At 43.1% G+C, this 27,933-nt stretch overlaps 1 protein-coding gene across 1 annotated transcript; it reads right to left on the bottom strand.

The window, feature by feature from the left end:
* Nucleotides 1–1,350: 1,350 nt before the first annotated feature.
* LOC133382234 (collagen alpha-1(II) chain-like) lies at nt 1,351–27,933 on the bottom strand (the record flags this gene model as incomplete). The annotated part of the gene is made up of 12 exons (XM_061621916.1): nt 1,351–1,425; nt 2,407–2,451; nt 4,632–4,685; nt 4,791–4,844; nt 6,436–6,489; nt 8,240–8,293; nt 18,772–18,825; nt 18,949–18,993; nt 22,125–22,202; nt 24,777–24,878; nt 27,511–27,564; nt 27,871–27,933. Coding segments are annotated over 12 exons (732 nt in total), but the record flags the coding sequence as incomplete, so codon positions are not given.

Here is a 27,933-nt window from a genome sequence, read left to right on the forward strand (position 1 = left end):
TGAGGACAAAACTAGAATTAGCTGGCTCTGCCTGTCATCGGCTGTCGCTCCACCTCCTGTTCGCTAGGGATGGGGGAGAATATCTGACAAAATCGAACCTGGTACCAGATCCCAACTGAATTTGCTAGTTCGCTATCCCTTCGGAGTGGCATTGATCTCTTGCGGTAGGCCACTGCTGTAATCGACATGGATTTTGCGGCCACGACTGCAATTGGCAAGAATTTCCCCCCCAAATCCTCCCCCTATTTTAAGTATTTTTTCATAATTAAGATGTTGTATCAACCACAGGATTTCCATTTGTCCACTATATACAAAAAAACCCGTTATTATTGCAATATAATGCAAAAATTGGCTATATATGTCTTCAATGTTAATTGTCAAATCATCCTGCAATGTCATGTTTTTCAAACAAGATATCTCAGTGCATTATGAATCTCTTGTGTGGGAAACATTATGCTGATGAGACTGACCCATGCTACTAGCCTTGCCCCGCCACACCCCTCTTTCGATGCTGCTGTCCTGAGCTAATCAAGGGCTGTCTCTCTCTCGCTCTCATTCTCTCTGTGTTAAGTGTGTGTGTGTGTCACTGTGTGACTGACAGTGACAGACAGTATCTGTGCGGTGCGGAGGGGCACCACTGTTTTCTGCCTGCCTGCGCCTCTCCCATACTTTCTCAGAGTGTGTTTTTTAATTTTCTATTGCCGCCCCTTGTAAGACCCTTGTTGATGTTCAATCATTGGTGCAGACAGACCTGATGCCCTGTCTAAGTGTGACAGTTTTTAAACAATTTAAATAAATCGGGAATTCATTGCTTAAACCAGATCATAAAGCAACCTAAAAATTATGTAATGTTTTTCTCCGCCACCAAAAAACTACGTGGAATGCTGTCATTTACTTAAGTATCCATGAAAACAATTATGTAATTTTTGCAACCCAAAAAAGAAAAACGTGCAGATCAAATGACCCAAAAACGTGTGCAGCAGATCGCATCGGCAAGCGCCAGAGAAAGTGGAAACAATAAAAGGACGGACTGGTAAAGAAATGACGGACTATCGAACTGCATGCGGATCAGCACCATGCAGCCAGCCCCATCCCTGCTGTTGGCCTCCTTGCGCCAGCTATCACTGCGTCCAAATGTTTTGGATGTCAGCTCCCAACAGCCTCAGTAAGTACACTGAAAAGGAAAAAGAAACCCCATTCCACCATTACTCTAGGAAGTGGTTTACACCATGGCAAATGGAGTGGGGATTGCAGAGGGAAGGAGATTTCCACTAAAGACATGAGCATTTACATTTATTCTACAGTAGTGACAAAAACTTAAGCAACCATTTCCAGGACATAGGGCAACATTCAAACAATGCTGATACTTACAGCAGCACCAGATGGGCCAGGGCGTCCTCTCTCACCTGGAAGACCACGGGGACCCTGGGAAATAACAATGGCCAAAATGAGCATGGCATCACATCCTTACAAGTCTCTCAGAATGCAATCTTCAATGTGCTAAGGAACTCCAGTACTCTACATTATGACAGACTAGTGAAATGCTCATCGACATGACTGTGTGATGCACTAGTTAAGATGTTGGAATAGAATCTAGGAGATCAGGGTTGAAATCCTTACTCAGCTAAGTGGATGACCTTGGGCCACTCACTGTCCCTTTAGTCGACCCTCCCTCACAGGGTTGTTGTGAGGATAAAATGGAGAGGAGAACCACGTACACCACCTTAACCTTTGAGAAAAGGTGGAATACAGATGTAATAATAAATAAATAAAAGGCAGAAAAGGAGCGGAGGGCATGAAGGGAGGCCTTGTCTATTGCAGGGAACCTGTTTGGGTGTGCGTATGCATGCATTGTTCACAGGGAGACACTGTGCACATTGCACACATTTTTTACTTATTTTACTTAAATAGCTGCCCATCTGTAAATATCCCTTAGGCAGCTTACAAAAGAAGACAATACTGAACATACAATATAAAATTATAAAAAATAAAACAATAAAAGAGTAAAAACAAAACAACCCCCCCCCAACAACTTTGGTTTGCAACAGAGACAACATAAATGTTTTACAGCAATGTTAGAGTATACCAGGCAGAACTACACCAAGACTAGTTTAAGACACAAATAAAAAGTCTGGGTAATGTTCAACTGGGACTGATAAAGTTGGCACCATTTGCTGCAGCTAAGCATGCACAACAAGTGTTTGGTCAGTGCCTGGAAGGGAGGTCACACGAGAACCTTACATAGGCTTTCCATGGAAGACAGGATATAAATATACATTCAAGCTGCATAAACTCTTGAGAGGCAAGGGAGGGACTTTTTCGTCACCTGCAGATGGACAATGCCTACCCCACAGTGATAGCGTGCTGTTATTATTGATTAAAAATAGTTGAGCAGCTCATACTCACCATAGGACCCGGAGACCCAGCTTCACCTGGAGACCCAGCTTCACCCTAGAATAAGAGAGACAATGGTAATTAAACTCCTACTACTTCTTTGCTACCAAACCCCACATCAGCAAGGACCTGGGCTGGGACACCAGACTCTGAGGGCGCTTTCAAACAACCTGCTTATTGAGCATTCATCCAGATTTGTTTGCAGTGAGATTAAACAACATTGACTATTTAATAAGCATTCATTGTGGTTTGTTTGTGGGAAGGTTAGATAATATTGCATCAATACAAGTGTTATCCCACACTTTCCAGTGAATCTTCCCATTATTGCTAAAAGTCGGATCTTCTGGGAGAGTGGGTCAGTTGCCCAAGACTTTCCAATCCGCTATGAATTGCACAACATGAATTTGCTGGTATGTGATTGAATCCCACCTGAAAAAAGCAATGGTCTGGAAGTGCTCTGAATGGTGCAAAAATTCTCACTGCCATTCTTGTTGATTAAACACCAGAGGGCACTCTGCTAGCATATAACACCACATCAGTGGCAAACAGTTGGCTATGCGTGCATCTCAGCTGGTAACACTATTTCTATCAGAAAGGTAGAATTGGAGGACAGAGTGGGGTTAAACCATTATGACCCAGGAGGGTGTTACACAGCTGTCAGTTTCTGTAAGAAAGCTAGTCGGTTTCAGCACCCCTACAAAGCTGAATGCTCCAAGTTCTTATGACACTGACTTGTGCTGGATTTGCTAGCTGCAGAAAGAAACCCATTTTCCAAACAACATTAAATTGCACCTTGAGTGCTGGGAAAATGTACAGAATTGCTTCCTTGAGGGAAGACCTGTGGATCCCATGCAATGAAAGGTGCATTAACTGTCCATTTTTCACACTATAAAAAATGGAAAAGGCCCAAATTTACTATTAGGAATCCTCACACAGTTTCCCACACTCTTTCTCGTGTTAGGCACTTAGGCACACTGGGGAGCTTCCAGGCTGACTAGGATGGTTAGATATGTCATAATATGCAGTGGGTATTCAATATGTCACAACAGTAGTTAGCAAAACACCAGTTGGCAGCAAGAGGGATAGTACAAATGTACTGTAAGACTATGTGTGTTCGCTACTTTTAAATGCTATGTGCTTAATTACTATGGAAAAAGCAACAATCCACTTATTACACAGCTAGGCTTTAAGAGAACATGCTAATTTTCAGCATCAGCTTTCACTGGTTGCCACTGAAAAGATAGTTTTCTGCTTTATAAATCTTGCCATTTTTGGTATGCATCTTCCACTTCCTTGGAGAACTGATTTCAAATACCAACTAGTTTAGGGTCCAGCCCAGCTTAACACTGAAAAAAGTGTTTTCTTTTCCTACCACATCAAGATCTATTTCCCCATGCACCATGATTTCCTTGAAAAAGATAATGTATTTTCCTTGAAAAGAAATGTCTGTAGCTCACTTTTCAAATTGTACACTGACAGAAAGGGAAGTTTAGAAATTTAAATAAAAAAATTAAATTCCTTTTAAGAATTGGTAATTTCACCCTTGCAAGCAACTTTTCAATATTACTGATGTGCAGGGCCTCTATTGAAAGAGGTCATACGATACAAGTTGCTCCCAGAACACCTGTTTAATTCAGCCTGATTTGTTTGCAGAGAAATTAGACAGCATCAGCTATTTAATGAGCATTCATCCTGATTTTCTTTGCAGGGAAATGAGAGACAGTGCTTCAAGCAAGTGCTATCCTATACTTTCCAGCACTTTCCTTATTTTAAGAAGTCTGGTCTTTTGGGGAATCATATCTGTTTCAGAAGACCTCCAAATCAGCTTTAGCTGCACAGCCTGAATTTACAAGGATGCGATTGAATCCCATCCAAAAATAGTGACAGTGTGGATGTGCCCACAGTGAAACGTGGGAAGAGGGCATTCATTGTAAGCGGTTACTAGAATTTGCAAAGGGATTTTGATCTTGACAATATACAGCATGGGTTTCTGGATTCACTGGTTGGTATGGGAGGGATGGGGAAGGAATTGAGTATGGGTGAATACCAGCATTGTATGAGTGAGCTTCCACTTATGCAATGAAGCTTTCCCTTTCTCGCCCCCCACCAACAGCCCCAGATACCCCAGATCTGCTATAGAAGGTTCCCCAAACCCTCTGGAGCAGTTTTGGGGAAGAGGAGGAGGAGGAGGAGATGCATATGGACACCACTGGCTACTACAAGCCAATGTTTCTTACCTTAGCACCCGCAGCACCAGCTTCTCCCTTGATACCATCTAATCCAGGATAACCCTAGGAAAAGAGAAGAAAACATAAAACAGTTGCATTGTATCTCCTGTCATACTTGTGCAGAGACATTGATGAAAACCCCAACCTATTTGATACTTGCTTACTTACTCTGTGACCTTTCACACCAGGAAGACCTGGGGTCCCAGGGAAACCTCGGGCACCCTAAAAGTCAGTGAGAGATCAGTTAAAAAAAGAAGAAGAATGGTTTGTCAAACACATGCAGATAATTTCACAAAAACTGGAATACTGAACAACTTGCTGCAGAAGCTAAGGGGCTACGTTTTGGGCCTATCAGTCATTTACACTGAAGGAGGACTTATCCAAGTGTGGTGGCACCTACCCTGTGGAATTCCCTCCCTTTGAATATTAGGCAGGTGCCATCTCTGCTATCTTTTCGGCGCCTTTTGAAGACTTTCCTCTTTCAACAAGCCTTTTAAGTTGAGACCTATCCCAGTCTGCATCTGTGTCGGAATTGTTTAATATGTTTTTAGTAATGTTTTTAACCCTTTTTAAGGTTTTTTAAAAAAAATGTTTTTAATGCTGTTTTGTTTTAATGTATTTTAAGATCTGTTTTTATGATGTTTTAAAGTGTTTTAGTGCTATGTTTGCCACCCTGGGCTCCTGCTGGGAGGAAGGGTGGGATACAAATTAATTAATTAATTAATTAATAAGCCACATATATGGGTCTGTACCAAACAGGAATAATAAAGAAACAGGGGGGGAAACCTGTTCATGTTTAAGAAGAGACCTCTCTAGCCCTTTATTCCATATCTGATGATAGTCAGTCAGCAATGCTCTTTGCTCCCCCTTTTCAACACCCTACAGTTACACCCTTAAATGTCAAGGCAAACAGAATTATGATGCAAGTCACTGACATCATAATACCAATTCATGACACTCAGGTTGATTGGTAAGTCTCAGGCATACCCTACCCTTTTCTTCATGTAAACCCAAAACTCAAATTAAGACCGGCTATTCCTGACAGGTTTGTGTATTATGTGCAATTCCACTCTAGTTCAGAAATTTCTTTTAAAGCAAGTTTCTTATAGCTGCAAAGACAGGCTTCAAAGATTAGATTAGATTAGATAGATAGAGGCAGACTTGCATCAGCCACTAGCCACTGCAATTTGTATCCAAAAGTACAAATATATATAAACATAACTGAGCAGTGATCAGGATGCAGAATTTCAATGGCTAGCAGAAATTTCACACAAATGTAAAATAAATGCAGATGTATTTAATTTGCATAATATAGACAGGTTGCAGAATTTAGCCTTTATTGGGATGCAGAATTTAGGTTGCCTCAGTACAGAATAGTGATTTTCTTTTAACATGGAGTATGCACAGCACAAGCCACTGGTAATCGTGCCTGCAGCCTGTCTCTGAATGAAGTAAAAGTACTGGTCACCTTGTGGCAATGACTTCCAAAAGTTAGTTAAACTTTGAATCTCTGAATAACTTGAGTGATAGGATGGTTTCAAAGTCAAATTCAGTAAAGGCTCTCACATATCTTCAGCAGCCTAAGCCAGAAATCCAATAGTCTCTTTTTCTCTGTTTAAATCAAAGTTTAGGCCTGATGGGGAAACCGGCCATTCTAAGCTTATCCCCAGGAAGAGTAAGGAGATTACTTCAGCCAAAATCGCAGAAGATTTCCTCCAAAAATTGTGCTACTAGGAGGCCGTGCCCTTCTGCTGCATTTCTGAATTCAGTTGTATGTGCATAGATATCTGTAATATGCTGGACACATCCATACCTGAGGCCCAGGTAGTCCACGCTCTCCTGATTTGCCAGGTTTGCCAGCTTCGCCCTGAAAGAGACAAAGTGGTTAAGTGGCGAAAACTTACTTGATTTTTAAAGAAATGGATTACTTCTATACAAAAGGTAAAATCAGAAGAGAACGTTACGATCAAGGAATTTAAGCTGCTGAGCTGGGTCAACCCCGTGATCCTGCTAGCCTGGCATTCTCTGTCTCCACACAGAAGGTATAGCCAGATGCCCACTCTTAAAGCTATGGGCTATGTGCTTTCCTCTTCAGAAGCAAGTGTATGAGAATCACAGAGTTCTGGTCCTTGTCATTTCCTCTCCTCTGGCAAGCCCCAGAGATATATTAAATGATCCCTGAGTAATGGTTGCCCGCTGCAGCCACTTTTGGCTCCATGAATTTGCTAAACCCTTTTCACCATTCCAATATGTAACTGGCCTTTGTCTTGGGACAGCACCAGAGATCAACTGCACACTACACGGAATGTAAAGTCTTTCATTTATTTTGATGGAAGTTGTAGTTCAAAACATCTGCAAGGCACCAGGTTCAACAGGGAACATTTGGCCCTCCAGATGTTTCTTAGGCTAAACTCCTATCAGCCTTAACTATTGGCCACAAATATACTGGCTGGGTCTGATGGGAAATGTTGTTTATCAATGTCAGGAGTGCCAGAGATCCCCCAGCCCTGATGTTATAGTAGATTAGAAATATGCTTTAAAATTACCTGTTTCAAATAAATCATCTAAGTAAAAACACGTTACAAACTCCCTACTTAGCACCAGTAAAACACAAACAGACAGACTGACCGACAGACGGCACAAGTAGTTTCAGCTCTTGTATTTCTTCATACAGAAGTTGCAGTGTATCCCCAACCCCTTCAGTTGCCCTTCTAAATTCAAAATTGCCCTGTTCATATCAGCTTCAGTAATTCAAGCAACAAAATATAATCCCAGCATTACAGCAAGAAGCCCCCAATCCTTGCTGGACTTTTATGAAGACCATATCTACACTATGAACCTACCAACATTTTTTTACCATTTTAACACATCTTTCAAAGACTTCTTGGAACTGTAGTCCGATGAGGGTGCTGAGAAGTCTGGAAGAGATTACTAGTCCTCCCCCAACACCAAACTACATTTCCCAGAGCTCCCTATCATGAAGTAATTACTGTTAAACCATTTTAAATGAGCAGTGTTTTTATACACCTGCAACCTTGGGTTTCCCCCGCAAGCCTACTGATACCTCCCCATCTTGTGTGTAAATGGCGCCATTTTGGCTATACATTAGGATCCATACCAGTCTAACAGACTTCACTATTAAACTAGTATATGTAACACATAGGAAGAGACCTAGGCTGCATACACACTATACATTTAAAGCACATCCCCACCTCCAAAGTATCCAGGGAACTGTGGTTTGTTAAAGGTGCTGGGAATGGTACTTCTGCAAAAGGTAAACTACAGTTCCCAGGATTCTTTCAAGGGGTGGATATGCTTTAAACGTATATAGTGTGTTCACAGCCATAAACCCTCTAGAGTGTATCCAGTGCTAGTTCTAATCAGAGAAGATCCATTCAAATTAATGAACCAAAGTTAGTCATGGTCATTAATCTCAATGGGTTTACTCTGAACAGAACTAGTATGATTAGATACAACCCTCTGTGGCTTGAACTTCCAACAGTTTTGTATTTGCTTTAACATGACTTTTGTAGCAAACTCCTCCTTCAGCTACATACGTGCAAAGTTGTTTGAGCCCACTATCATGATTCCAAGATATCAAGAGATAGGATACTCACATCATCACCAGGTTTTCCAGATGGCCCAGGTGGCCCACGGGGTCCCATTGCACCCTTGGGAGAGAGAAAACAACAATATACATGAGAAGTGTAAAATATGGCCTCTTGAATATTCTCGGCTCTAGTGACCACCTGCTGACATCATCATGATTTGTTAATGGGCAGCAAGTCCTAATGAGGCCTGGTTTCTTGAATGTTGAGACCAGTATACATGGGGATCCATCCTTTCTGAAACTGTGGGCTCCCCAAGTCACTGGTCATGCTGGTGCTTCTTGTATCCCCATCTGCAGCTTTGTGCAGCTTCTCATAACCTGTCCTTCCATATCAGGAAAAAATGGGACTAGAGTAGGCATTGCCTAGCAGATTTCCATGATAGGTGGCTGTTAACACACCACTCCATAGCTCAAGAGTGGGAAACCTTTTGGGGATCAAGGACCTCATTCTCTTGGAAAAGCAGTCAGGTGGCAAAGCAGAGTCAAACAGAAAAAGTGGGTAGGTTACTCCTTCTCCCCCCTTCATTCATTCCCTCCCTTCACACCCACACATACCCACCCTCTATCCCCTTCTTTAATCATCCCTCTCAATCTTCATTAATCTATCATCCAATAATTCTCTTTCAATCAATACTCTTTGTATTGGGGGGATGACACACCAATGGAGGTAGAGGTTCACATGTGGTGGGAGTTGCTGACCTGTGGCATAGCTGGTGGTCAGTCCCAGAGGCCAGAGCAGATACTAGAACCCTGACATCAGCAAGAGGCTGGAAGAAGCTAGAAGAAACCCCTAAACAAAGACACCATGTGGTTGTTGCTTCACCCTCATTCTTATCTAGGCTCTCTATTAATCATCTTGCATTCAGAATTAGGATGACAAAAGAGTAGGGCTTTCCCCCCTTTACACACTTGCAAAGGGTATCTGTGAGGGAACTGGAGACTCTACTCTCCATTTCATGATTGGCAAAAGGCAGTGTTTCACTGGAACACAAAACCATGTCTTTTTTGTAAACTGCTTAGAGGATTTTTACAATCAAGAAGTATATTAAATAAATAAATTATGCTAAACCTCAGGCTCATGCGCTCTCCCCCTCCTCTTCTCTCACACAGCTGGGAGGATAACTTCAGCAGAGTTTAATTTCACTTCCCACAAAACCTGGCTTGTTGTTACATAAAAAAGAGTGATTGTGGCTTAAAATAAACTCGGGTACGTTTCATGACAAGCCAGGTTTTGGAATAAACAGAAAAATAAATCCCGCTGAAGCCTCCCTCCCAGCCACATGGGAAGAAGAAGAAGGAAAGGGGAGTGTATGAGCCCAAGGCTCACAGCAACTCCTTCTAGCTCAAGCACATAACACTGAACCATGGTTTAACATTACATGCAACCACAGGCTTTGCACTGTGCTAAATCAATACAGAAGATGAAGGGTTAATGTTGGGTAGGCAGTCCAACAGTGTGAGACAGGGCGGTATTATTCCTGAGCAGCACTCATATGGAATACAGTTTCGCGGTACTTTTAATTACACCACAAGCAGTTGGAAGGTGCTTTTTTAAAAACTAGTAGGAGTCATCTTGGGCAAAGTACTCTAACATACTTTGTTTCCATGCACCCTCCTCACCCTTCACAAGTTAAAGGAGGGCTCTTTGTTAGCCTGTTTCCCAGGGACTCTTCAAAAACTCTGAAAATGTAGTTCTATCCACCAGCAGAACTCGGTCCAATAAAAGGAACCCTTTTACCTGTTTTACCATTATACCCTATCCCAAACAGATTTATTTGCCATCCTGGGCTTCTTTGACAGTAGTATAAATCAAGAAGCCATTTACTACCTAAAAAAAAGAAGAAGCCACCAGCTCATGGATATGAAAATCTTTTGTCTTTTCTGCTGTGTCTGTGTAATGGACTCATTCCAATACCAAAGGCTCCTTCAAGGCAGGGCCTAGATTGAGTTCAAATGTCATCAGTTTCCATTTTATTATTTATTATTATTTATTATTTTATTCAATTTTTATACCGCCCACAGCCAGAAGGCTCTCTGGGCGGTGCACAACAGTAAGTAAAATACAATAAAATCACATAAAAAACACTAAAAGGCAAACATATTAAACAATTAAACAATCTGGTACATATTAAAAGCTAATAAAATATATTAAAGTGCCTGGGAAAATAAAAAGGTTTTGACCTGGCGCCAGAAAGATAGAAGTGTAGGCGCCAGACGTAACTCGTCGGGGAGACTGTTCCATAATTCGGGGGCCACCACTGAAAAGTCTCTAGATCTTGTTACAACCCTCCGAGCCTCTCTATGGGTCGGAACTCGGAGGAGGGCCTTTGATGTTGAACGTAGTGAACGGGTAGGTTCGTATCGGGAGAGGCGTTCCGCCAGGTACTGTGGTCCCGCGCCGTGTAAGGCTTTATAAGTCAAAACTAGCACTTTGAATCTGGCCCGGAAACGAGCAGGTAGCCAGTGCAAACGAGCCAGAACAGGTGTTATGTGTGCAGACCGTCTCGTCCTCATCAGCAGTCTGGCTGCCGCGTTTTGCACTAGCTGTAGTTTCCGAACTGTCTTCAAAGGCAGCCCCACGTAGAGTGCATTACAGTAGTCCAATCTAGAGGTTACCAGAGTATGCACAACTGAGGCGAGGTTGTCGCTGTCCAGGTAGGGGCGTAGCTGGGCTACCATCCAAAGATGGTAGAATGCATTCCGTGCCACCGAGGCTACCCGAGCCTCGAGGGACAGGAATGGATGCTCCTTTATTAATATAAATGTTACTTCTATTACTTCATCTTTCGCTCCATCACTGGAAGTCTGGCAAGTAAGTATGAGGGTCTTTTCATGTATGGCACCCAGATTCTGGAATGGTTTCCCACAGGAGATATGCCTTCATTGCTCATTTTTAGGATGCTGAAAATGGCGCTGTTTCAGAAAGCTATTCTTAAGGTAAGGCCCCAAACTGTACCCTACTCATAGCTGCTTTTTACTATTGCTTTAAACTGCCATTTCAGATGCTTTTGTTTGTTGCTTAATATATTAATTTTATAGTTTGCTTCTTAAGCAAAGGATATAAGTCACTTTGAGTACATGTTAATGGAGCTTATATCCCACTTTCTACATTAGGATGTATTCTAAGCGGCTTACAAGTGTTAAGAAAGCACATGAAACAATATTAAGAGAATGGATAATTGAAGGAGGAGGTATCTGCCTTCAAGAGGTAGTACGGGAAGAACCACTCATGGTTGCTGTTTGCATTATTGATAAGATGACTGTTGTTAGAGACTAGGCCAGGTGTGGGAAATCTGCGGCCCTCCAGATATTGTTAAACAACAACTCCCATCATCCCTGGCAACTGGCCATGCTTGCTGGGCCTGATGAGAGGTATAGTTCAGCAATATCTGGAGGGCCCAGGGTTCTCCATACCGGCTCTAGGCCTCAACTGTGCCTTATATTAAAATAAACAGTACATTTTAAGCACGTCCAATGCAAATGTAAGGCACATGACTTCCTCCCAAAGCAGCATGAAAATTGTAATTTGTTAAAGGTGCTTGGAAGTTGTAGCTCTGTGAGGGGGAAACAACAGTTCCCACTATTCTTTGAGGGATGTCATGTGCTTTAAATGTGCGTATGATGCAATTTAAATGTATAGTATGGATCTGCCCTTAAGATTCCATTAATTGGTATCACTGCCTGTTCTACTGAAGTCTGAGGACATCACTGACTCTCTACTACAGCGAGTATATATACAAAATGCAAACAGGCCTCTCAAGGTGGTTTTTGATAACAGTTCTTTAAAAACCGTCATCGCACACAAAAATCCCTAATGTTTAAGCAATGAGATATCAAAACAGCCACAAAGAGTAAACACAGATTAAGAATAAGCAAATCAGAGGATTGCCCCCCCCAAGCTCTCCAAAATAAAATTTTAAAAGCTTTACCCATCTTTCTAAAACCTCAAAGAACATATAAAGAGCTTTGCTAAATCATGCCAAAGGCCTATATAATCCAGTATCCCGTTTCTACGGTAACCACAGAAGCTTCTGGGAAGCCCACAAGCAGGACACGAGGACACATTCATGAAGAATCAGGATTCATAAGCCTTCCTAGGCAACAAATTCTTCAGAGCAGGTGCCACCACAGAGGAGGCCCATCTGCTCATATTACATATCAGCGTCCTCTCTGAATCGCTGATGAAATCAGGACAGGGCCTTATCAGATAACAGGAGCACACCAGAGAGATATATAGGCCAAAGTGACCCCAATATATCCAATACATAGCCGGAATAGCATATAGCACTTCTTCTGTGTCAATGAGAGCTGCATTGCACTTTATTTATTATTATTATTTATTTGTTAGATTTTTATACCGCCCGACTAGCATAGCTCTCTGGGCAATTTACAACAAAATACAGATACATACAATAAGAACCCATAATAATACTACAAGAGCACATATAATAAAATGAAAAGTCTAAAATCAATTATAGCAAATTTAAAACTAAATTAAAATTAAAATTAGATTAAAATGCCTTAGAAAAGAGGAAGGTTTTAACTTGGCGCCGAAAAGATAGCAAAGTCGGCGCCAAGCGCACCTCATCGGGGAGACTATTCCACAGTTCAGGGGCCACCACCGAGAAGGCCCTAGTTCTTGTTACCACCCTCCGAGCCTCTCTCTGAGTCGGAACTCGGAGGAGGGCCTTCGTTGTAGAATGCAGTGTACGGGCAGGTTCATATCGGGAGAGGCGTTCCAGCAGATATTGTGGTCCCACGCCGTGTAAGGCTTTATAAGTCAAAACCAACACTTTGAATCTGGCCCGGAAGCATATTGGCAGCCAGTGCAAACGAGCCAGAACAGGTGTTATGTGTTCAGACCGCTTGGTCTTCGTTATCAGTCTGGCCGCCGCATTTTGCACGAGCTGCAGCTTCTGAACTGTCTTCAAAGGTAGCCCTACGTAGAGCGCATTGCAGTAGTCCAATCGCGAGGTTACCAGAGCATGTACTACTGATGTTAGGTCCTCCTTGCTCAGATAGGGACGTAGCTGAGCTACCAACCGAAGTTGGTAGAATGCATTCCGTGCCACCGAGGCTACTTGAGCCTCAAGTGACAGGAAAGGATCTAAAACAACTCCCAGACTATGAACCTGTTCCTTTAGGGGGAGTGTAACCCCATCCAGAACAGGGTGTATATCCACTATCTGGTCAGAGAAACCGCCCACCAGCAGCATCTCAGTCTTGTCCGGATTGAGCCTCAGTTTGTTAGCTCCCATCCAGTCCATTATCGCAGCCAGGCAACGGTTCAACACATTGACAGCCTCACCTGAAGAAGATGAAAAGGAGAAATAGAGCTGCGTGTCATCAGCGTACTGATGGCAACGCACTCCAAAACTCCTGATGACAGCACCCAGCGGCTTCATATAGATGTTAAAAAGCATGGGGGACAGAACTGACCCCTGCGGGACTCCACATTGGAGAACCCACGGTGTCGAGCAATGTTCCCCAAGCACTACCTTCTGGAGACGACCCGCCAAGTAGGAGCGGAACCACTGCCAAGCAGTACCTCCAACTCCCAACTCCGCGAGCCTCTCCAGAAGGATACCATGGTCGATGGTATCAAAAGCCGCTGAGAGATCAAGGGGAATCAACAGAGTTACACTCCCTCCGTCCCTCTCCCGACAAAGGTCATCGTACAGGGCGACCAAGGCTGTTTCGGTGCCAAAACCGGGCCTGAAACCGGATTGAAATGGATCTAGATAATCGGTTTCATCCAATAGCGCCTGGAGCTGGCCAGCAACTTTATGGCACTGTGGGACGCCAATGTTGACCTCTATTTGCCACATTAAGGCAGTGGTTCCCAAACCTTTCCCCCCATGGATCACTTGAAAACTGCTGTGGCTTTTGGCAGGCCACTTAATGATTTTTCTGCTTGTCGTAGCAATTGTAATGCAGTGTACTAGATGCTGTATGGTTTTTAACTGTATTTTTATTGCTTCTTTTATTTCTTATATATTTTATTAATTTACAATTTGAATTCCACAGAATTCAAATTGCAATACATAAAATATAAGAAATAAAAGCAATACAAATACACTTAAAATCAGTATGAATATTTAATACAATGGATGCCACAAATCCACAGACATGCTGCAGACCACCAGAATGAAGCTTGTGGATCACTGGTGGCCCACAGACCAAAGTTTGGGAACCTCTGCATTAAGGTAAGACATGTGATCCAAACAACAAATACAGTGGCATAAGATGATGATTCCTAACATGTTCAGAAAAAAGCTTTTTATCAAGGGGGAGGGGAAATCTGAGGCATCTGAAGCAGAAAATTCCACAAGCACCTCAGCCCCCTCATTGGCAGTCAAAATACAACAACAACAACTAGCTGCCCTTTCATGACAGACAAAATCTGTTGCCTAAGGCCATTACCTCACACTACCTAATGGCAGGGTCAGCCCTGACAAGATGTGATGCTCAACACAGAGCTGCTGACCAGAATGGCAGATTCATGACAAGTTCCACCCTAAGCAGATTTACCAGTAGCAGAAAGCATGGTGGGGCTGCACTGCTTACTGGACCTCCTGCCAGCTGAATTGTTGCTACATACCGAGATGGAGAGGCGTAGGGGCGAGGTCAGTGCTGGCGGAGCCAATCAGGTGCTCCCGCCACCGTGTTTGCACCATGCCAACCTTGCCAACACCTCGCCACTCCCCTTCTCTGTCCCAGTATGTAGCATCAACTCAGAAAAAGGAGGTCAGGGAAGTGGGACAGCATCACTATGCTGTCCAGTACTGTGACTTATCTATCCATGCAATTCCTCACCTGCCCACCCCGATGAGCAGCAGCCAACAATATCAAACAGGAGCAGAGAAACACATCACATGGTGCTTAAACATGACAGGATTTGGGGGAGAGAAGTCCACATGCAGGGATAGGGATGGGCAAATTTGTCAGTTTCCGTTTCTATCAGTTTCTTATTTTTCCAGTCTTAAACTCAGTTCCTCACATTTCCACATCAGATTGCGAGTTCCTTTTTTAGAAAGCAATGATGAAAATTCATCAGCATTTTAGGGTGGATTTCTTCTAATATACACATTCTGTATGACATTTTGCCTAAGGTACACATTTTTGAAGGCAATTTTCCCTAATGCAATGAATTTTTGTTATTTTCACTAACTGCACTTGTATGCACACTTGGTTGGAGAACCGCATCGCACAATTGAGAGAAGTATAAATTTCAAAGGATGACTATGTTTTGATGTGTGTACTGTTTCAGGAAGCGTGACTTAGTTAGATTCACCTTTAAATGCACACTGAACCAAAATTCTCCCCTTTCCATACACAGGGACACCATTTTCAGCAGCAGGCCCACATCAAGCATCCCTTCTAATTCCTCCCTCAGAGTTCAGCACACCAAGGTCATCACTATAGCTACTCAACTGGGTCCATAATAAGCCAACATATTCATAGCTGACGTAACACTATACTTCCTCATCGTCTATCTCTAAATGCCTCTTTACTTCCTAAGATACATCTATGACATCTTTATCAGCTAGATCCACGGGAAGAAGGCTAATGAACAATTTCCATCCTGTTATTAATCTGAGCCTACACGAACTCATGCAGTAAGTTCCCTTTGTGGTCACCACACTGCAACTGTGTACTGGAGACATAAGCCCACTGATCGCCACACATAAGCACCCAGCTACTATCCTAAGCACACCATATGATCCACCATTGGCAGACAAACCCTAGGGCCCAACCACATTTGCTACAGCTCACCTGCTGGATTTATTTAAACATTATTTAAATTAGAATATACATTCTACATACCAGTAAAATGAGGGGAGGAATTTAAAATAACAACAACAGACTGGCACTAGGGTAGACCCTACCATGAGCCTTGCAGAGCCACATTGCTCAAGTGGCAGATCAAGAGGGTGGCAGCTCATGCATCCATGGACATTACCCATCGCCGTGCCTCCCCAGCTAGCTGACTAAACTGCCCAGCAGTTGCTTCAGCCTGCCCACAGCTGGTCCTTGGAGTGAGGCATTGTGGGTGAGGTGGACCCAAAGAAGGTCTCTGTCTGTTCCCATCACTTTGCTGTGATGGCAGCAAACGCTGAGTATTTGCTGCCATTGCAGAAAAGTAGCAGTGGTGCAGCTGCTCTCCAGGACCACTTTGCCCACAATGATGAAGGAACCCTTCCTCAGAATGCGGCACTGAGATTGCTGCCGCTGCCGCTGATAGCATAATAGCAAAACGATTTTAATTGGTAAGCTGGGGTAAGACGCAACAGCAACAAGTTCCACCCACCTTAGGTGATACGGTCTTGCACAGGCACTGCCTACTACAGAGCAAGTCCAGGAAGGCTCCAAGCTAAGGCTGCAACTCTAAGCATGTCTACTACGAAAAATGGAAATGGACTGCCTTCAAGTCGATCCTGACTTATGGCTACCCTATGAATAGGGTTTTCATGGTAAGGGGTATTCAGAGGGGGTTTACCATTGCCTAGCAAGTCCCTAATTTAATGGGGCTTACTCCCAGGTAATTAGGTTACAGCCTAAAACCTCCCCAGTGTATCAAAGTCAACAACAGAGATTTAGCAGGGTTAATCAGTAGAAACCCATTTTACATACGACACTGTGAACAAAGGTTAAAGCTGTTGTTATTTTAATCTTAAAAAGTACTTTGCCTTTCCACAGAAGTATATAAAAGAGGATTACAAAAATCAACACACCGCAAAAGAAAATATGTATAATATAAAAACAAGACATAATACAAGCTAACAAAGCCAACAGCAGTTAAAAACACATTTAAAAAAAAAATAACAGAAAAATCACACCTTTAAAAAAAGAAAAAAGAAAAAAAGTTGATTGCCCAAGGTTCTAAATCAGGTGGGGAGCCTCCTCATGTACAGCTGTCTCCTCTTTCAGATGCTATGCCCTAATCTGTTGAGGATGGGAGGCGGCACACAATTCCAGGGGCCGTATGTGATGTGGTAACATAATGGTGGAACTATGGGAGGGAAACATGGGGTCCCTTCAGAATTCGAAGGTAGGGAAAAGGCATTTGGAGGGGTTGATCAGCAAGTTGGTAGGAGAGGAGTGATTAACCCTTGCCAATTCTCTCCTGTATCTTCTCTAGTCATTCCCACACACACACCCCACTGCAATTTCCCCCCAGGTAGCTCCAAATTAGTCCAGGCAGGGAGGGGTGTTAGGAGGAGAATCTGTGGGAGGGAACAAGCTTAGGCAACTCACACATAGATTCCCCCCTGCAAATATCCACTTGCCCTTGCACTACCATTAATGCAGTAGAGCAGCCTTTCCCAACCAGTGTGCCTCCAGATGTTGTTGGACCACAACTCCCATCAGCATCAGCCAGCACTGCCAATGGTCAGGAAGATGGGAGTTGTGGTCCAACAACATCTGGAGGCACACTGGTTGGGAAAGGCTGCAGTAGGCAGCAGGGCCTTCTCTCAATCCCACCAACAAAAGTAGTTAGGTTGGTGGGGACTAGAGAGAGGGCTTTTTCGGTGGCGGCCCCCACTCTCTGGAATTCCCTCCCGTTCGATCTTTGACATGCCCCTTCCCTGGATACCTTCCGCCGAGCATTAAAAACTTGGCTGTTTGGTCAGGCCTTTGAGACTATCGGGATGGGCTAATTATATACTCAATCCCTGCCGCTATGTATTACAATTGCTGCTATTCCGTCACTGATGATTATTTTTATATTTTATTGTATTTATTGTATTTACTGTATTTTGTATTTTATTGAATTTAATATGTACGCCGCCTAGAGTGGCTTCGGCCAGATAGGCGGCCTAAAAATTAAATTATTATTATTATTTAATTATTATTATTATTATTGTAGAGTATGCTGTGCTGTTTGGATATGTGTTTCTTTGTGCTTTTCCTGAACCTACTGCTGATAAATTTCAGTAAGTGGCCCTGAGTTCTGATGTTATGAGACAGGGATGTTATATTATTAGAGGAGAACCTCAGGTATCAGAGGCACTATTCCTCTCAGTACCAGTTGCTCGTAAGCACAAGTGGGGAGAGTACTGTTGTGCTCATGTCCTGCTTGCAGGCTTCCCACAAGGATCTGGTTAGCCACTGTGGGAAAACAGGATGCTGGATTAGTCAGGCCTTTGGTCTGATCCAGCAGGACCCTCTTATGTTCCTACATTTCTCTCTAGTACATGAAACCTCCCTCGTGTTCGCCCTTAGTAATTTCCCCCACCCTAATTGAAAAGCCCCAAACTTTCTCGATGTGATAACTGTTAGGCCTGGCTTTAGCTACAAAGCTCAAAACATCTTTTTAGTTTGCTCGTGCTCACACTTTTTGAGAACCCCTAGGCTAGATATTTCAATTGATACTTTAGTCAGATTTCCCCAGGGGTTAAGGTTCCCAAAAGCAAAGAGGAGATTTGCAGGCATAGCAGGACAAGAGAGAAAGGAGAACTTGAGTGTGTCAATTGTGTCACAAATGTGTGGATGCTCAGCGTTTGACAAAGGCAATCTCACTTCCCAGATACTCACACTAGTGCCAGGTTCTCCAGGTTCACCAGGGCTGCCTTGAAATCCTTGAGGGCCCTGAAAGAAGATAGTAGAGAGCTCCTCAGTGGTCACTTTGGAAAAGGACGATCATTTCTGTTGCATTATTTTTTTCAATCATGAGAGCTCATCCAATGAGAGTTGAAAGATTTTAATACTTACATGAGATCCTGGAGGTCCTGGGGGTCCTCGTGGTCCCATAGGTCCCTGTAAAGGAAAATACTGTTAGACAACAATCATTAAAAAAAAAACCCTCTATAATCCCAGCACAAGAGAAACACTTGGCCAAGGTTGCACAGGCATTAAGAACTAGAACAGGTCTCATGCTGTGGTGGCTGCTTTGACATGGCTCTTTTAATTCCCCCTTTCTGTCTATGCACCATCCAGGACTATTTGTATTTATACAAGTAATTCTGTGGTTAAAAACACATACACACACACACGCACTTGCTTTCTCTTGGAAACTGTCCATGTTTACAAAGCCTGCATTTCATTTACAGCTTGCCAAGAAATGCTGGAGAGTAGAAAAATTCCTGCTGGAAGTCTTGAAGAACAGTAGCTGCTGCCTGTCTTTGCATACTTCAGCCCTTGATCCAAGTGCAACAGCGACCCGGTCCCTTCAAACAAATCTCTCTATTACTTCCCTGTCCATAACCATCTGTTTCAACTATTTTGGCATGTGGCTTGGGAGGTTCTGGCAAGGGATGCAAAGGCCCAAAGACTATTATTAGTAGCATTATAGTCAGCCTTTCCATGAAAGTGGCTTGCTTGAACAATCCTGGAGTAGCAAACGAACAAAGGTTTTAAAAATACAATAAGTAGTTAAATTAATTTACAATGAAAACATGGTTAGAACTTTGGGTAGTAGGCAAGGTGGTGCTGATGAGACTTTGGTGGCATCACTTTGTCTTAACACCAAGAAGGGATCCTTCCCTTATTGGCTTCAACAGAACTATGCTGGTTGACAGGTGGTCATTAACACAAGTTAGACGTGTAACTTCTTTCAGTCAAATTGAGCTATGCTGGCTAATTAGCTAGCCTATTATGAAGGAGACAGAAGCAATCCGGGCATGGAAAACCTGTAGCTCTCCAGATGCAGCTGGGCTACAGCTCCCATCATCCCTGGCCATTTAGCCATGCTGTCTGGGGTTGATGGGAGCTGGAGCCCAACAGCATCTGGAGGGTCACAGGCTCCCCTTGCCTGTTACGGTGTATTATTTTATGTAAGCCATCCTTCTGGATCAAAAGGTGGGATAGCAGGAATAATTAAATAATAAACAAGCAAATAAATAATACAATGTCAGCATTATCTTAGAGCATTTTGTTTGTTTTCTTAACATTTTTATCCCACTTTCCTTCCATCACAGAACCCAAGGCATATGGACAGGGTGTTCCTATCCAGTCTCCCATCCAGGCACTGACCAGACTCAAAACTGCTTAGCTTCATTAAGCCAAGTGGTGCCCTTCAGACCATACCCTGGGGAAGCCTAGTGGTTCAGCCCAACAGCAGGCCCACCATCACATGGGGTGTCTGCTTGTCTCTTTTAGCTCTCAGTCATAGAAACCAGCATGGACTAAAGCACATATAACAGCACACCAGATCTCCAAACTTAAGAGGCATCTGGAAGAGCTCAAACACCATCATCCTGTAACATTTACTTACTCTAAGCCCCACCAATTACAATGCAACTCCCCTCCAAAGTAAGGGCTATGGCCCAAGTGTACATCATGCCTTGTTTTCAAGATGAGTGAACCACCACAGTTCTCACTGATGTCTTTAGGAACTGTTTGCATTTCCTAATTTCTCAGGTGTTTTTGCAAAATGCATCATTTTGCTGAGCAATTTTCAATGTAAAAGAAGTCCCTTGGCCTAACAGGTTGCTCACGGCATATAGATTTAACTGGTCTAATAGGAAGCCAGTGTTGTGCAACGATGAAGAGTGTTACACTAGGATCAGGGAGACTCAGTTTCAAATCTCCACTTAGACACTGGGTGACCTTGGTGACCCCTCCCTGTTGACTTTTCGCCGAGCCTTGAAGACCTGGCTCTTCAGGCAGGCCTATGGGATCTCTGGGGTGGGTTAGGTTTTACACTGTATTAATGTAAGATGGTCTTCAGATGAGATGTTATGATATTAATAATGTGATGATTATGTATATGAGCAGATTGTATTTTATATTGTATTTTATATTGTACGTCGCCCAGAGTGTCCGTTCAGTCGGACAGATGGGCGTCTGCTAAATAAAATTTTATTATTATTATTATTTTATTATTTTATTATTGATCACCTCTCAGTCTAAACTACCACACAGGGTTGTTGTGAGGATAAAATGGAGGGGAGAGGAAGAACCATATGTGCTGCCTTGGGCTCTTGGAATGAAAGATGAGATATAGATACAGTAACTAATATAAATAAAATATAATAGTCAGTCTCATTTAAACAAGTAAATGTTGCCTTAATAAGCCAAGATATACACAAGCCTCAGGCTCCTTGCACAAGCGAGTGAACAAGGCAGGAAGCTGCAGTTAAACACATCTGTCCTAATGGCTTTCAAACAAGCGAGAATACAAAGCCATGGTTTAAAGAAGGATTCTGTATCCTGACACGACTGGAAGCCATTAACCATCGTTCCTGACTTGTTCCACCATTCAAGTGAAGGGAGGAGTGTGCCTGAAGCTCACACCTTTCTAGCTTTACGAAACCAAGGTTTGATCACCTGAACACAGTGATTCCCTCTCCCAAGGACAAATCAGTTCCAGAGAGTGGCAAAGTCAGGAATTTGCCAGGGTCACAAGACCAATAAATGATCTGCCACCCCAACAGCACCACGATTTTAATTTTGTACAGAGCACTCGAAAACAGAGCACCCCTGAGGCACGACACAAGAATTCTCAGTCTGCATACCCCACCATTTCCATGTTAAGGCCCAATGAGTGTCTTGCCTGAGAGCTTCAAAACCCTGCAGGTGACAATGTCTGCAGGGAACCTAAGAAAATGCTGTTCTGCAAGTGGTGCTAAAAATCTCTCAACAGAGAGTTCTTGCCATCACTAAACTGCAGGATCCCAAGATTCTTTGGGTGCATCATCTCATGACAGCTAACTGGCATAAAACCAACATATCAGGGATAAACCAGGGGTGGGGAACCTATGGTCCTCTAGATGTGGCTGGACTACAGCTCCCATCACCGCTGATCATTGGCCATGCTGGCTAGGGCTGATGGCAGTTGGAGTCCAACAACATCTGGAGGGCTACAGGTTACTCACACTGGCAATATATATGTATATATAGTGTAGACATGAGCTCAAAGGACTCAGGGAGAATCTCCTAGTCCTTACCATAGGTCCTTGCATCACTCCCATCTGAGCACCACCTGCTTTCTCATCAAATCCTCCAGCCATCTGAGCAGCAAAGTTCTGCAAAGATAAAGCACAAATAGAACATGGTCCGTTCAGTGGAATGTGATGTGATCAGATGGAGAACATTCGTACAATGAGGAATACAAGAAGGCTTTTCAAAAGCCCAGAGCTTCCCTTAGTATCTGATGGGCAAGTGCACTCACATCACAGAGGAAAAAATTAGGGCAAGCTCATTTTACATTTTTACCCTCCTTGGGACTTATACTCCCATGCAAATGTTTTACTGAGTGATATTGGTGAGAAGAATTTCATCTGGAAAAAAAAAGAAAAGCTTTCTAAGTCGTAATTTGCCATTTCCTGACCATCTTATTGCAAAGTCGCTGTTTCAATGTTTTCCATGGCAGAAAATGAGCAGAAGGCCCACAGTGATAGAAATCAACTTAGTGGTACACAAACTTTCCAACAACTTCTTAGGAATACAAAACATTACTCATTATACCTGGAGACAGGGTGTCTGTAACACACAGTTACTAATACAGTGAATCTAAGAGATATTGAAGGGCACTTGGAATAATTAGAATGCGTGGCTTAAAAACAGACACTGTCGTCAAACTTTCTCCCCCAGAAAAGTACTTTTATGCTAAGGAGAGCAAGACAATCCCATCAGATTTGTCTCCTACTTCTGTTCTGAAACCTTTAAGTACATCTATGTCCAAAGGTACAACCTCGCTTACTCCTTAAAGCACGTTAACTGCGTGGCCACAGAAGAATCATTTAAAAATGGCAAGAGTAAATATTAGAGATGTGATGGCCTGGAAAAAAACAGAAAAATGGGGGCAGGGAGAGAAATGTGAGTTTTTTTCGTCAAACTTTTCAGAAAAAAACCCAGAAAATTTGTGGGGGGCAAACTCCCCCCCCCATTTTTCCAGGCTTTCACATCTCTGGGATGTTTCCCACTCTTTTCAACCAGTGCTTTCATGCAGAGTAGCAACTCTGTTTACCAGCAGCAGTGACTTTAAGTAAAGTGGTTGGTGGTTATCTCATCTGAATCTGAAATAAAGGAATAGGACCTGGTGAATGCGCCCTATGTGTGAAATAACATCCACAATTAGTTGGTTGTTAGTTAATGCAAGCAAAGAACAAGAGTGTGTCATATATTCTACACTAAATATCCTCCAATATGCACGTGTTTGATATTGTTTACGTGCTGCAAATAATAGTAATTGCAGGTGAGTTGCAAAGTGACTAAAGAAAGTATGTTATAGTGCCTATCATTCCCATCATCCCTGAGCACTGATGAAGCTGGCTGGTGGAAGTTGTAGTCCAGCACCACTGAATTCACCGGAACTTACTCCCAGGTAAGAGAGTATAGGATTGCAGCTTTAGCGAATCTAAAATACAAACTTGAGGAAATCCACCAATGGAATGTCTTTGTCCAGAGGCGTCAGTCTCCTGATTGTTTCATAGCCTCCCACAGAATTAAAAACCAGCTTAGTCCTAGCAACATTTTCTCTATGACCCACTGCTAACTGTTGGGCCTGGTGTCCTACATAAGAAGCTTCTCTAACTGAAAATTGCAGTTTCAAATATTTCATAGATGCCTGGTTGGTGCACCAATTAATCTGTTGGCGCAAGTAAAGTTCACCAGCCCCCGAAGTTTCCAAAACTACAGTTGCCTAGACCAGTTGGGTGTAATTAACAATTTAAGGTGATTTGTGGAAGAATTTACAAATGTACTTTGGGGGCACAATGGAGTATGCAGATAGCGATGTGTAAGCCTAGAAAAACCAATGGGCTTATGCACATCTAATTCCATGTTGCATTGTTGATTCAAGTCCACTACCACTGGCGGGCCCTGCTGATCCGATCCTCCTTTGCTCTCTAACACAGGGATTTCTACCTTGAGGGAACCCTTAAGATAAACTGATATCTTAAGGAACACCTACATGCCTGTCATAGATCCCCAGTGCACTGCAAAAGATTCTAGGACATATCAGACAGGGCAATGGCTCAGCCTGCTGAGCACACTGTCAGCCCTGCGTGAACTGAGAATGTGTTCTAGAATATACCCAGCACTCTCCTGCAGCTGACCCCATGGCAATATAAGCTTGGGAGTGATGAATTAGCTTGGCTGTGTTTCAAAGAAGCTGCCTTTTAGTGAGTCAGACCATTGGTGCATCTAGCTCAGTATTGTCTACATTGACCAGCACCAGCTCTCCAGGCTTTCAGGCAGGAGTCTCTCCCAGGCCTACCTGGGATTTTGCCTTGTTGTAGAATTTTGTCTGGTTGTAGAACCTCTGTTATGGTGTGGGTGGGTGTTTTCCAGACGTTCCCCAGAACAAGTTTGAAAACCATAGCTGTCAGGCAGCACCACTTTGCAGATAACAAACCAACAAAAAGGGGCAAATGTAATCTCAGCCAATTAAAAACCCTTCACAACATTTTGTTGCACTCTAACATTTTGACATAGCGCATTATACATGCTGAACTGAATTAAGGCTTTTGCAGAATTAGAACACCAGGAATTATTGATCGGTAGCACAGTGAAAGAGCTCTTTTCATTTCTGTAACCACACATCCTGGTGTGCAGAAATTGGGGGTAGGGTGGGAAATCAAGTTGATAATACTCACTCCACCAAGGCCAGGGGGACCTGGAGGACCTGGGGGTCCAGAAGGCCCAGGATTGCCAGGTGTACCAGGTTCGCCATCTCTGCCACGTGGGCCAGCAGCACCCTATTTTTACAAAAGGAAGAAAAATATTCCAAGGACGTCAGATTGTGGACTATTATACTGTCTCTTCCAATATTATACTGGAAAATCATTTTTTTAAAACAACAACAACACACAGTCCAATTAACCCCGATATTAATATTATGCCTCTTATTCAGCACAAATCAATGCATGTTTACTCAGAAGTAAGTCTCACTGAGTTGAACCTAAGGGTGCATAGGACTGCAGCCCTAAGTCTATTGTTGATTCTCCCCTATCAGTCTAATCTGTAAATTAATGGCCCAGTCCTAAGATTTGTCATACCAACACAAAATGCTCAGCGATGTACCAACAGCTATACCAGTACATATTGTTGGAACAATCTGTGGCCTATATATAGTTACAATGCCACTACAGTCAGATCTTTCTAGGAAAAACACATTAAGGATTGGGCAGCGGGGGCAGAGGGGGGAGGGAAATGGAATCATATGGTTGGACAGGGCCTTACAGACCATTTGTTTGAGCACGTTATCGTAAACTGCTTTGGGAAGCATTTTATTTGGAAAAGAATGCATAATTTTATTTTTAAAAATTAAATAAATCTAACCCAACCTCCCACCGCTCAATGAAATGAATTCACAGCTCAAACATCTCTGACAGACGGCTCTCCAGCCTCTGCTTGAAGACTGCCACCAAGGGAGAGCTCACCACCTCCCTCAATATTTTGCAGGCCTCCAGCAAGGAACAGCCCACCTACCACCACTATTGTCAAACTGCTGTTAGCATTATGATGTTTCTCCTGCTGTTCTAGCAAAATCCACCCTCTTGTAACTTAACCCTGTTTAGATCTAGTCCTGCCCTCCAGGGCAGCAGACAATGAGCCTTTGCCCTCTTCTATGTGACAGACAGGCCTTCAGGCATCTGAAGTGCTCTCATTGTCTCCTCCTCAGCCTTCTCTTCTTCAGGCTAAACATGTACAGTTCCTTCAGCCTTTCTTCATCATAAAACTCGATTGCCATGCCTCTCGTCATCTATGCTGCCATCCTCTGAACCTACTGCCAATTTGTCTACATCCACCCAGAACTAGACACAATGAGTTGTAGTCAACCAAGTCCTACTCGGAATAGTAGACCCAATGAAATTAATGAATGCAAGTTAGCCATGTCCATCAACTTTAATGGTTCTACTCTGAGTAGGACTAGCTTTGAACATGTCCCAGTACTTCAGATGAGGTCTGACTAGTGCAGATATAGTGGAGCTATTACTTCTCATGACCTGAAAATTATGGGTCCATCAATTCAGCCTAATATCTTAAGTTTTCCAGTAACAAATATGTTTTCCAATAAAAAATGTAATGCATACAGGGACTTCTTTCCCAGCTGGGGATGGCTCCATTCTATCCAATGGAGAGAGCAGAGCCATGTGTACAAAGGAATGCAAATGAAGATCTACATCAGTTGTGGGGAACCTGTGGACCTTCAGATGTTGCTGAACTACAATTCCCACCAGTCCCAGCAAGTATGGTCAATGGCCAGGGATGATGGGAGGTGTAGTTCAGCAACATTTGGATGACCAAAAGTTCCCCACACCTGATCTTTATCCTCTCTAGCAATTCACTGAGAACTGAAGTCATTGCAAATAGGAAAGCATGTTGTATACATCATAGGCCATGTGCCGAGAATGGATTACTGGACCATGTATTGTCAAAACTCCACATCATCATAATATTATTTACTTATATTCTGATAGTTTCATTCCACCCTTCTCTGAGGAGCTCGGGATTGCATAGATTTTTCTCTCTCTAACTACATTGGCCCCCCTGCACTCAGTTGATAGACCCTCGCCTCCAATACATTTCATCATCACAAAAAACTCTTATGAGGAAGTTGGGCCACTTGCTGTCTCTCAGCCTAAGGTCGGCCAATAAGTTTCATGGGTGAGTAGGGGATTTGAACCAGTCTTCCCAGTCCTAATCAGTCGCTAGCCCCTTCACCGCAAAGAATATTGAAAACTTACTCCCTTACCCAGCTAAGTACAGAAAGCAAAACAGTCAGATTATTAAGCACTCATCCTATACCCTACGTAACTCTTGAACTAACCTTCCCAAATCCTTGTGACTAAGGGCAGAATCACACGCACTGTTCTGCTGGTTCCAGTGCATTTCTACCTCTCTCTTCTGAAAACGGAGGCACACGAAGGTAGTCAAACCCCATCCCTTTTTACTGTAAAACCTGGCAGGAGCAGCTTGAGTGCGTTTTTTAAAAGAAATTCATTTCAAAGAGATTTCAGAACCGATCAACAGATCACCCCTTCCCCCTCCAGATGTGGCTACTGGAAACACTTTGATCTGGCGACTAGTGTGCTCACAACACAATACTTTAATATGATATCGGCACCTATGTAAATCAGCTAAAACGCCCCCTGACATGAGGAGATGACAAGTTTGATATTTTAAAAACCAACAAAGTCAAGACATGGGAATGGTAGTCAGATGCTTTCAGTAGTGGTGTACAGTGCAATCCTTTACATGTTTCCTCAGGAGTAAGTCCCACCATATACAATGGAGCTTGCTCCCTGGTAAGTGTAAACAGGATCACATCCTCAACCCCTTGCCCATTGTGTGTGTGTGTACACGTGTGTATTTAGTTTGTCTTACCTTTTCCCCTTTATCTCCGCGTTCTCCCCTTGGTCCTTGTTCACCTGAAGGCCCCTTAAGCAGGTGAAGACAGAGAACTCCGTTAGATTTAAAAAAACAAAAAAAATCTTTGTGAACATAGGAAGCTGCCTTATATTGAGTTAGACCATTGGTCTATCTCAGTATTGTCTACACTGACTGGCAGAGGCCCTCCAGGGTTTCAGACTGAGGATTCTCTCCCAGCCCTACCTGGAGATGCCATCAGGGACTGAACCGGGGACCTTCTACATGCAAAGAAGAGGCTCTACCACTGAGCTACGGCCCCTCCCCATTTTCCTCCAAAATATTTAAATAATGTAGCAGAAAAAGTCAGCTCCCTACTTGTGGCCCAGGGGGTCCTCTTGGTCCTACAACCTGGACAAGAGAAGGAGAAGAAAAAGAAAA

Source organism: Rhineura floridana, chromosome 3 (assembly GCF_030035675.1).
Source record: "Rhineura floridana isolate rRhiFlo1 chromosome 3, rRhiFlo1.hap2, whole genome shotgun sequence".
Taxonomy (NCBI): Eukaryota; Metazoa; Chordata; class Lepidosauria; order Squamata; family Rhineuridae; genus Rhineura; species Rhineura floridana.